A 12,407-nucleotide genomic window follows, 5' to 3' on the forward strand; every position below is an offset into this window, starting at 1 on the left:
ATGACAAGTTATAGTTACTTGGCAACAGTTTTTCTCATTGGCACATAAAATAATGCTGTGTCTTAGAGTAGAAGGCATCTCAGACTTGCTGAAATATGGTAGTTTACACAACCACACTCAAATAACATGACCCATTTAAGACTATGTTAAATTCTAACTATACAAGAAAACCTGACAGGATTAAAATCAAGTTATCTTATTATTCAACAGTTAATTTATGAGCAAGTAAACCAAGTAAAGCTTTGCTATCCACTCAAAGTTCTCATTTTCACTCATAGTTCCACAAAGAAACATTATTTGATCAAATCGGAACTCCCTGTTTCAACTTCAGCCCCATCCCATACCCCTTCTCCAACTCCCACCAACAACTCTAGTCTCAATTTGAAGGATTTTACTTGCATTATATTTTTGCTTAAAGTCATGAGGAATTTTTTAAAATAGAGCCCTGTTACTAGGTAGGGAGTTCCTAACCATATGGTCTATAAACAAATAAGAAACAGTGGTTGTAGTGTAATTATTTTTCTATCAAAAACAAATTAGCAATTCATAAAACCAGTTTTTGTCATTGGTATCACTATGGCATTAAACATAATATAGGCATTTTAATTATGTAAAAAATGGGATCTACCTAAAAATTAGGAAAATGCTGAAAATTTTACCATTGGAGTTTTAGTTGTGCGTTTCTTCTTTTCTGCTCTCTCTCTTTCCTCAATTTCCATATTTTCTTTCTCAATCAATGAAATCAGAGTATTACAGCGTCTCTGGAACTCCTAAACCAAACAGTTAATTATTTTAAATTTCTGTAACCCAGGAATACTCATTAGTGATAATTCTTTAACTGTATCATTTCTGTAGTACAGATTTCTAAAGTTAGTATTCTTCAGAACAATATCCATAAAGGATATTAATACATTTAACCAAAAATATGGGGAAGAGGTAAATGTCATTCAGTGGGTAAATGGGTAAAAAAACAAAACAACTTTGATACATCTGTACCATGAAATACTACTCAGCAATAAAAAAAAGAAGTAAGTCTTGGTACGTACAACAATCTAGATGAACCTCAAGGGAATTATGCTGAATGAAAAAAGTTGACCTCAAAAGGTTACATACATATTCCACTTATATAACATTTTTTAGAGAATTTTTTATTGTTCAGGAAGAGAGCAAACAAAGAATATATAATATTCTTGAAATGACAGTTTAGAAATAGAGAACATATCAATGGTTGCCAGGTGCTATGGAAAGGGGGGATAGTGGGTGTGGCTATAAAAAGCTAGCATGAGGGAGTCTTATGGTGGTGCTGGTTACATGAATCTACCTGTGATAAAAATTGCACTGATCTACATTCACAGGCATCAGCACACACACACAAGGGCCATGTGTAACCGATGAAATCTGAATAAGCACTGTGGATTGTACTAATGTCAATTCCCTGGTCATGACATTGTACTATAGTTATGCAAGATGCTATCATCAGGGAAGACTAGGTGAAGGGTGCATGGGACCTCCTGTACATTTCTTTACAACTTCCTGTGAATCTATAAATATTTCTAAATGAAAAGCTAAAATCACACAAACAAAAAAATAAGGAAATATCTTATTGCCAGAATAAGTTTTGGAATTAGTTTACAAAAGTGAAACAGATTGCTGTAGTACAGGGCTCCTCAAAGTGGTCAAATTTCTGACGAGCACTGTCAGCCACTAGGTGACAGACGTAGTATGCAAGTAGTTCCCAAAACTATTTAACCAACAGAACTCTCTTCTCGCAGAACACCTTGTGGGATCAGAGTTCTGAGAAGCACATCTCAGGAAACACTGCTGTATTTGTTAATTTGGAGCAAACAATAGCTGAAAAAATTCTGCATTCACCTTGCCACTACCTATATTTCACTGCCAGCAAATCAATGCATCCAACTATAAACAGTTTTTATGAATGTACGGTGAGTACCAAACATATGATTCATTAATATAGACATTCATATATGTTAACCCTGTATACTTTGCTGTATTTTAAAGGTAAATAATAGTTTAATATTAAAAAATAAGTAACATTTTAAAATATTATTCCTTTTCTGTATAAGCAAAAATACCTGATAAAATACAAAATAGCTAAATGTTTAAATGAAAATGTATGTTTATGGACAATTAAAACTCCAACCAAAAAAAATGGTCAAAATACAATAGAAAACTCCTAAAAATTAAAATGTCCAAATACTTTTAATTTTTCACTAAAACTAATGATCAAAGAAATGCAAAGTAAAACAATATCGTCTTTATTAAATTTGCAATATGTATGCACATATGTATGTGGTATGTGTATCCAGTGTCAGCAGTAAGATGGTGAAATGGGAACTCTATAATTCACTGATGATGAGATATCAATGTTATGACTGAATTGTGAACCCTCAAAATTCATATGTTGAAGTTAGCACCCCCACATTGCGACTGGAGGTAGGACCCGTAGGAGGTAATTAAGGTTAGTTAAACAAGTTCATAAAGATGAGGACTTGTGTTCTTACAAGAAGAGAAAGTGATGCCCAGAGATCTCTCTCTGTCTACACTCCAACAGAGAAAGGACCATGAGAGAACACAATGAGAAGGTGCCATCTACAGGCCAGGGAGAAAGGTCTCACCAGAAACCGACCCTGCTAGCACCTTGGTCTTGGTCTTCCAGTCTCCAAAACAGTGAGAAATTTCTCTTTAAACCACCTGCAGACTAACACATTACCTTTCTAGAAAGCAATTTGGGAATATCAATAAAGCATCTTAAAAATGTCATACCTTTTGAAATAACAATTCCACTCCTAGAAACTTCATATAAGGAAATAAGAAATATATACAAAGATTTACTATAAAAGAATTTTTACAGCAGTGTTATTTTAGCAGGAAAATACTGGGGACTAAATTTTTGGTAATTTGGAAATACATAAATGCGTCTTATTATATACATATATACAGAGAAATAGCTGAGAGGATATTATCTACAGTATTACTAATGGTTAACAGCAGGTATCTCTGAGAGTGGGACCAATGGCAACATATTTTCTTCTTCATACTAGCCTGTATTTTCCAAATTTTCTGCAATGAACTTTTAGGTGTTGGGTAATCTGTAACATTTTTAAGAAATGGAAAATTGTTTTTTAAAGACAGTTTTATCTGTCCAAATAAAAGCCAGAAAAATGGCATACAACATAGAAAATGTTACATAACAAAAATATTATCAACTATCCAAGCATTTTCTACTCTAAAATTCAAGCCCAAAAGGAAGCAGAAAACCAAAGATAGTCTAGACAGAAAAAATTCCTCATTGACAAGTTATTGTTTAACTGTTAAAAATAACCTTATAAAACACTGGTACATTCAAGTCTCTTGGACATATTCAATTACCCAAGGTTAAATAATTTAGGAAAAATAACACTGAAATTTTCCTTACTTACCAAAACAATACTGGTATCCTTAATATGCAGACCAAATACTCTTCATAGCTTCATTCAATAACACACATACAAATTAAACAGCATGTTATTCAATTTATCTATTATAGAAAGGGCTAAGTTGACCCTGATGAGATTTGATCATTGGTTTCTAGGGAGACTAGATGGAGTCTTTATTTGAATCTCATTCTTGAATCATTAAGCTATACCCTCTGGCTATTACTATTCTCAGTAAGTAATAGTTGTCTGTGCAGATATCTTTAGATACATATTCATGGTTTGTATGTGTGATTCAGGAAAAAATAATACTTTTGACACAGTCTCATGTGCAGAAGTAGAATATATCAAAATGATTATAAATAGACTGTATAATTTCTTACCTTAATTCCTTTTAACTTGTCACTAACTACTCCAGACACAGAAAAATAGCCTAACTCACTAGATAAACGCACCAAGGAATGGGTGAGTATGAATGTTGCTTTACTAGCATCGGTACTGTCACTTTCTCTAGATATACCAACCCCATATTTTTAATTTTTTTTATAAAGGAAGGAAGGGAGGATGAGAGAGAGAAACATCAATGTGAGAGTGAAACATCAATTAGCTGCCTCCTATATGCCCCCTACCAAGGATTGAGCCTGCAACCCTATGCATGTGCCCTGACCAGGAATGGAATCAGCAACCTTTGTGTGCACTGGATGACACCCAACCAATGAGCCACACTGGCCAGGACCCGACCCCGTTTTTTATTCACATGCTTAAAGATTGCCTAACTATAGGCAATAACAGATGGTATTATAAATAGATCACTAGCTAAATCCAGAAATTACAAGGAGAAAGGCCAGATTACCAATAAAACAGTATTGTACTTTTTAAATAACTATGAAATGACTATGAGAAATTTCATGATGTCAAAAGCACTTTCATCATATATAATTTTCCTTTCATTTATATATTAGAGGCCTGATGCATGAAGATTCGTGCAAGAATGGGCCTTCGTTCCCCTGGCTGCTGGCACCACCTTCGCTCCAGCTAGAGCCACCTTTCCACCTTTGCTTCAGCCCGGAGCCGCCTTTCCGCCTTCCTATACTGCCCAGATGCCCGTAGCTGCTGGGGCGGTGTGGAACACCTGCGTCGTCGCCATGGCGACGACTTAAGCATCCTGCCCTGCCCCCGGCCGCTCAGCGCCTGCATATGCAAATTAACCCTCTATCTTTGTTGGGTTAATTTGCATACTCACTCCTGATTGACTGGTGGGCGTTGCAAAGATACGGTCAATTTGCATCTTTCTCTTTTATTAGTGTAGATTCTCCTACATTTTTATAACTCTTTATCTTCCCATTTTCCTGAGGTTACAGGGAGTGGTTTCTACAGTTCTATAGTCTAATTATCTCTTTCTCTCATCATTTCCCCATGCTGGATTTAGGAATGAAGTTGGAATGAGAAAAATAGCATATGAGAGGAAGAGAGGAGATGCTAAACCAATAAATACAACAGGAATATGACAAATGGAAAACTGTTCTGCAATGTTAATAACTGTGGCAAAAGAAGAAAGTACTTTGTGTTCTCGCATATGTGAAAATGCTGGATTTTAAAAAGGTTAAACAAATTTCTTCATGGCAGTATTTCTCTGGGCATTTCACATTCTAATGTAGATTGGAAGCATCCAGGGAAGGATTCAGTATCAGAATTTCCCAAATCTATTTGAACACAGAACCCTTGTCCTGCATATCATCTATTTGCATATCCTAGAACAAGGTTTGGTAAAAACTAACTAGGAAAATGCTGTGCAGGGTAAGAATGATGAATAAGGCTAAGTTTGGATCAAAGTACACACAAAAAAACAACAACTAGAAACTAAGAACAAAGAACGAAGAAATTTGACTTAATTCAGTTGACAAAAGGATCTCATTGACAATTTTTGAGCTGGAGGAGTGATGTAATCAAAGGTGTATTTTGGTACTTGGAATTCTTTCCTGGATACAGGTTCTCAATAGTGAGAGTTCATAAAACTATACACTCTCAAGGTTAGAAAGGGCCTTTAAAAACAATTCAAGTTGATGCTTGAATCCCTTCTACTAGGCCCTTGTTAATTAGTTGTCCAGTATGTCTGAATTCTTCCAATGATAGGGTCCTCTCTATCTCCAAAGGCTCTCTATTCCACCTTTCAACAAGTTTAAAATGTCCCCTATGCAACACTACAATTTGCTACAATCAGTTTCCAACAATCAGTTCTAGGTCGAATTTTTTAAAGTATGATTTTATTAACTTCAGAGAGAGAGAGGAAAGGAAAGGGAGAGAGAGAGAAACATCGATGAGAAAAAAACATCAATCAGCTGCCTCCTGCACACCCCCGTACAGGAAATCGTGTTTGCAACCCAGGCATGTGCCTTGACTGGGAATCTAACAGGTTACCTCTTGGTGCTTGGGATGATGCTCAATCCACTTAGCCACACCGGCTGGGCTAGGTCTAATTTTTATAGTTATAGAAAACAAGCTGATTCCCTTTTCTATATGACAATATTTCAAATATTACAAAGCAGCTATCATGTTTCCATCACAATCACCAACACAACCCCCAAATACCCCTCATTTAGTAAGGGCACATGCCCGGGTTACAAGCTCAATCCCCAGTGCATGCAGGAGGCAGCCAATCAATGATTCTCATCATTGATGTTTCTATCTATCTCTCCCTCACCCTTCCTCTCTGAAATCAATAAAAATATTTAAAACAGAGGTCAGCATATCTTTTCTGAAAAGAGCCAGATAGTAAATATTTTCAGCTTTGTAACTACATGGTCTCTGTCACAACAATTCAGCTCTGCCATATAGGATAAAAGCAGCGGTAGACAGTATATAAATGAAGGAGTATGGTTGTATTCCAATAAAACCTTACTTACAGATACTAAAATCTGAATTTTGTATTTATTTTTACATGTCACAAAATAGTCTTCTCTTTATTTTCTTTCAACCATTTGAAAATATAGAAATCATTCTTGGCTTGCAGGCCATACAAAAACAGGTGGTGGGCACAATTTGCCAACCAATTTAAAACTACAGACTTTAAATTTACTTAAATAAATTTTACTGCCTTAGCTTTCCACGCCTTTTTAATTATGATCTTACTCACTACAAAGTCACCTGAGTTTCAACTTTTAAATACTAAGATATGTATATCTACCTTTATGTAATAAATGATGGAATGTTTGCAGTGAATAGCACTGCCCTTTAGCGTGTGGTAAACATCAGTCATGCTGGGCACCAAGTTCAAATACCATTTTCCCCAATACTCAGCTTCAAAGCATCAATTCAAAAGGCACAGAAAGCATCAGTAGTCTTGAAGTGACTTATTGAAAGAGATTAAAGAAGCTCCACATCACATTTCCTATGTACTAAAATCCTAGACACTAGCCCTACCTAAGTCTAAATGACAGAAGGTTCATGCTCATTATGGTTCAAAGTCAAAAGCAGGTGAATAAGCAAGGGCAAAATATAAACTGCACTTCACATTGTGTCTCTAAATTTTTAGGTAGTTCTATAAAACCATAATTTTCTTCTACAGTTCTTAGTAAAACAAAATTGGTGTGTTTTTGCCTTTGCTCTTTTATAAACTCCCTATACTTTACCTATTGAATCAATACCTTGAACTATACATTGTGTGATATATTTCCCAGATCCTTTGTTACTTTGGAACCTCTATCATAATAACAAAAAGCAATCACATTCTATACTAGAATCTCAGGGCCCAAGCACACTGCCAGTTAAATGAGAAATAATATTCTAATAAATATATCATACATTTCTTAAAAACAAGAATCAAATGTTATGATGCTTTTACTTAACTGCTGCTGCTTAAACATAATCCTATATAATAAAAGGCTAATATGCAAATCAACCAAATGGTAAAACAACCAGTTGCTATGATGTGCACTGACCACCAGGGGGCAGATGCTCAACACAGGAGCTGCCCCCTGGTGGTCAGTGCACTTCCACATGAGGAGCACCACTCAGCCAGAAGCCCTGAGCTGGGCTTACAGCTGGTGAGTGCAGCGGCAGTGGTGGGAGCCTCTCCCGCCTCCGTAGCAGCACTAAGGATGTCCTACTGCCATCAGTCAGACATCCCCCAAGGGCTCCCTGACTGTGAGAGGGCACAGGCTGGGCTGAGGGACCCCCCTCCAGTACACGAATTTCATGCACCAGGCCTCTAGTTACTTATAAAATATTACATCACCTCCTCACAAGGTAACACATAAGTATACTAAACACCTAAAACAGACTCCTGTTAGTGCATTTATTGTATCACAGATTGTTAGAACAGTTCTGCCTTAAACACTCTAGTTACTAATAAAACACATGCTATTTACAACTGACTATTCAAACTTATCCTATGTAATAAAAGCCTAATATGCTAAGTGTCCGGTTGACCAGTCAGCCGTTCAACCAATCAAAGCATAATATGCTAATGATATGCTAAGGCCACTCAACTGCTCGCTATGACATGCACTGACCACCAGGAGGCAGATGCTCTGACCAGTAGGTTAGCTTGCTGCTGGGGTCAGGCTGATCAGGACTGAGCAAGATGGGCCAGACACACCCTGGAGCCCTCCCACGGTCCCTCCCCGGCTGGCCAACCTCCTGTGTCTCTCCCTGGCCCTGATTGTGCACCAGTGGGGTCCCTCAGCCTGGCCTGCACCCTCTCGCAATCAGGAACCCCTCAGGGGATGTCGGAGAGCCAGTTTTGGCCCAATCCCGCAGGCCAAGCCGAGGGACCCCACTGGTGCATGAATTCATGCACTGGGCCTCTAGTAAATAAATAAAAGCTACAGGGATGAGAGCCAAATAAAGTCTAGCATTAGAAAAAGGTAGATGAAAAGAAAAGAACTCAACCCCACTGGTACATTTCTTGACTTTCTATCCAATTCTGCTCCAAATGCAGGGGTCTGAGATAGAAGCAAACTTAAGTACAAAAGTTCCAAGCTCATCTATGCCTACTTTGTGCAAGGTATTATGCTGGTCCCTTTAGATATAACCAGTTGCACTTAAAAATTAAGAGAACAGTACAAAATGCCTCTGGGACAGATGGTAATACATTAGCCAAGGGAAGAAAAAAAAAGATGAGGAACAGAGAAAAGATAGAGACATCAATTTGGAGATTATCAGCCTATAGTTGGTAGGTGAGGTAGACATTTGGCCACTTGCACAGAACAGTATTTCCAAAATGTAAATCTGGTCATGTCACTGACCTGTTAAAATCTTCCAATGACTTCCCACTTCCTATACACTGAGTGGCCAGATTATTATGATCTCTGAATGCATAATAATCTGGCCACTCAGTGTGTGTGTGTGTGTGTGTGTGTGTGTGTGTGTGTGTGTGTGTGTGTATGAATTCGGTGCATGAATTCGTACATGGGTGGGGTCCAGCCAGCCTGGCCAGGGGGAAGGGACATGGGTGGTTGGCTGGCCTGCCTGCTGGTCGAACTCCTGGTCGAGGGGACAATTTGCATATTAGCCTTTTATTATATAGGATATACACTGAGTGGCCAGATTATTATGCATTCAGAGATCATAATAATCTGGCCACTCAGTGTAGACTAAAGACCAAAGACTTCAATATAGCAGACAGTTATTTCCTCATTTCCCAGTACTTCCCTGATTACACCCTACCATACCAACCTATTTACAGTTTCTGAATATGCTCGGCTTGTCTATACCTTTGCATATGATGTTTCCACAACCCTGAATGTAGTTCCATGGCCAACTACTTTTATTTTTTTATGACTTGGTTCCAAGAAGGACCTCTTCTATGAAGCTATTCCTCAGATCTAACACTCAAGGCAAAGTCAAACACTACCTCCTCTGTACATATCTCTACGTAGAACCTTTTCAAAATTAAGGCTGAAAAGAGACAGTTTCATCTTTTAAGTGCATGAGTAAAAATATATCCCTATGAGCATAACTATATTGCACTTTTAATATTTTAATAATTCTATAGTCAAGAAGAACCCAATAATACATTTTACAGTTAACCAGTTTTATCAATAATGTATTAATTCATATTTCTCACATTTCATTAATAATGTAATATTCTAAAATATCAATGTTAGCTGTTATCATATAATTACTGACAAGTAAAATCAAAAATTGTGATTGGCCTGCTTTATGAAATTTTCTAGACCATGCTGCATAAGCAACGAACAAAAGTAATTACTGTGACTCTAGAATAAGTTGGAAATTTTCAAATTTGACTTTTATTTTTCTAAAGTACAGTACCTATAAAGAAAATCTTTCTCTGACTATGATGAACTAATAACCTAGTTAACACTATCACTGATAAATCTATTAAAAGGGAAGCAAGCTAATAAAAAGCTACAGTGATATTTCCTAAAAAGTATTTTTTCTCCTATAATTCTAATGAGAAATTTCATTTTCTTGATTTTTAAATAAGGAACACTTTCATTATAATAAGTTGATTTAAAAACAAACAGTAAATCATGAAATTTTTATTACATTGTAAACAACAGTGTGCGATTCTCTGAGAGGCTGTCAGAAAAAAATAATTTAAGCTACTACAAAAGGCATGGTAATTGTAATAACTAATTACTAATACTTTGATTCAACTCCAAGGCACATGGCCACAGGCAATGTGCACATAGCTCCTTTAGCTAGGAGAGGAAAGAAAAAATGTCCCCAGAAGTTAAAATGCAAGAATTCTTTTTTTTACTAAAATTAAGAGTCAAAGCAACCCTGCAAAGGATACAATAAATGGTTATATCAAGAAATGTTCTTTATCTTAGATAGTTAAATTCTGCTTTTCTCCTTTAAGTACTTAAAAGGACCTAAGCAGATCCAAAAATGTACTGATTAAGCTTTGGGTACTTTTCATATGTCCTTTCCAGTAAACTGACTAATGTGCTAAATCTTTTGGGCCTCTCATATTCTTCTCAAATCTCCCAGTCACATTGGTCTATCACTAAATGAATGGAAATAGTACCCTGACATCCATTCCCTGAAAGGAATGGCAAGAAAATTAATGAGCTAAGAGTGATAAAGGGATTGGCAAGCATTATATAAAAGGTACTATCAAATATGAAGTATTATCATTTCTTCTTATAGTCATTTGGTAAAAGTCTTTGAATGCCCTAAGACTAAGACCCCATTTTAAGATATTTTTCTTTGGAGGGAAATGGTAGGGCTATTCATATGCTCTGAGTTTAAAAATCTAAATTGATCGTATCCTTCCTACTTGTTTATATAGTTCAATAGGCTTTGATTACTTAAAGAACACAGAAGTTTTCGGAGAAAGAAATCACAATCTTTTTAGCATAGAGAAATGAAACTAAAATTCATTTTTTTCTTTCGTAGAGCAAGAATTTTTAAATGGAGCAGAGCCTCAAAGAAATCTTCAACCTTTAGTTGAAGGCTTTCAAAGTGAGGCATATTTAGAAGTGGAGGTTCATGACTTTAAGCACTTTGAGACTGTTATTTAAGTCAGAAGCCATTAATTCAGTACTTTGAGACCTCAGAATAAAATATGACTACCAAGGTTTCTACTTTTTTTCTAAGCATTTCCATCCTATTTATTGGTATCTCTGGGAGAAAAGAAAGACATCTTTAAGCAAGATTATGTTTTTAAAGATAGCTTCTATAGTAAGCTAAGTTTAAAGTTTAAACATTAATAAGATTTTAATTGGAACACAATGACACATATAATGAATCAAATTACATCTTCTGTATTTTTAAGATAGGATATTTCACCGATACAAATGATTTTAACTTTGGAAATCACAACAGCCTCTTTCAATTTTCCTAGGTTATGAATGTGATTCACTGTACAAGAACAATTATTTAAACTGATGGGGCAAAGAGATCATCTAGGAATATTAATAATCTATTTCTTGGTGTTTTATTTTAATTTTTTCAATTATGGTTTACATTCAGTATTATTTTGTGTTAGTTTCAGGTGTACAGCATAGTGGTTAGATAATCATAGTTAAGTAAGGGTTCCCCCCCATATTTCCAGTACGATATTATTAACTATATTCCCTATGTTGTACTTTACATTCCCATGACTATTTGTACTTCTGTACTTGTCAAACCTTTCAACGTTTTCACCTAGTCCTCCAACCCCTCTCCCCTCTGGCAACCATAGGTCTATTCTCTGTATCTATGAGTATGTTTCTGTTTTGTTTGTTTGTTTACATTGTTTTTTAGATTCCACATATAAATGAAATCATATGGTATTTGACTGACTTATTTCATTTTCCTAATGATTGATATTATCATAAAATATTCCAAAAATGACTGTCTAAATATATTTTAAAATATATTACCTGTACTCTAATTCCAGATATATAAGCAAAAATGATCCATTACCCAGGAGGAAAATAAAAACAATATGACAGAAAAGTTAACAAACAAAACACTTTGTATTACAATATTTAAATATGAAATAAACTATTACATATTTTAAAGATTTGTTAGGAATCATAAATTGCACCTTCTAGAAGGTAATTAAGGACAGAGATGTCTTCATTTTCAAAAGACAAAATAAAGGTTTCATTGTTCATTAGCTATGTAGTTAATATCTGCTCTTTGGAAAATATACATTAGAGATTTAAATATCTTGGTAAAGAAACAGGTAAATGTTTTGTAGAAAGAAGATGGAGGAAAAGGATTCTTTACAAGGGAGGTCAGGGACATCTAGTGGCTGTTAATAATATACTTGTTTTTTTCTTGGAAGATGAAATAAATTTATATAGTTCTACAGGCATGTTCATATTACAAATAATATAAGCTTTTCCTTGCACTTCTGAATCTACAGTATTTCATCCTACTGCTTTTGTTTAATGATTCCAGAAACTGAAAACAGCATTAAACTCTCAACCTTTTTAAAAATTAGTAAAATATCACTGAAATATACTTGAAAATTCAGCAAAAGTTCCACCACATAAAAGCGCATGTATGATATAA

General features: G+C 35.6%; 1 protein-coding gene across 14 annotated transcripts in view; it reads right to left on the bottom strand.

Moving 5' to 3' along the window:
• SMARCA1 (SNF2 related chromatin remodeling ATPase 1) overlaps positions 1-12,407 on the bottom strand; it is an 80,438-nt gene that overhangs the window by 1,174 nt on the left and 66,857 nt on the right. For 12 of the 14 annotated variants that reach the window (XM_080653701.1, XM_080653697.1, XM_080653702.1 and 9 more), the window contains one exon: positions 660-770. In XM_080653701.1, coding sequence (XP_080509827.1) covers positions 660-770 — 111 coding nt within the window. Of the gene's footprint in view, positions 1-628; positions 771-12,407 lie in introns of all 14 variants that reach the window. The other 2 variants (XM_080653700.1, XM_080653698.1) reach the window with 1 other exon arrangement.

This window comes from Plecotus auritus (genome assembly GCF_963455305.1).
Source record: "Plecotus auritus genome assembly, chromosome: X".
NCBI classification, from domain to species: domain Eukaryota; kingdom Metazoa; phylum Chordata; class Mammalia; order Chiroptera; family Vespertilionidae; genus Plecotus; species Plecotus auritus.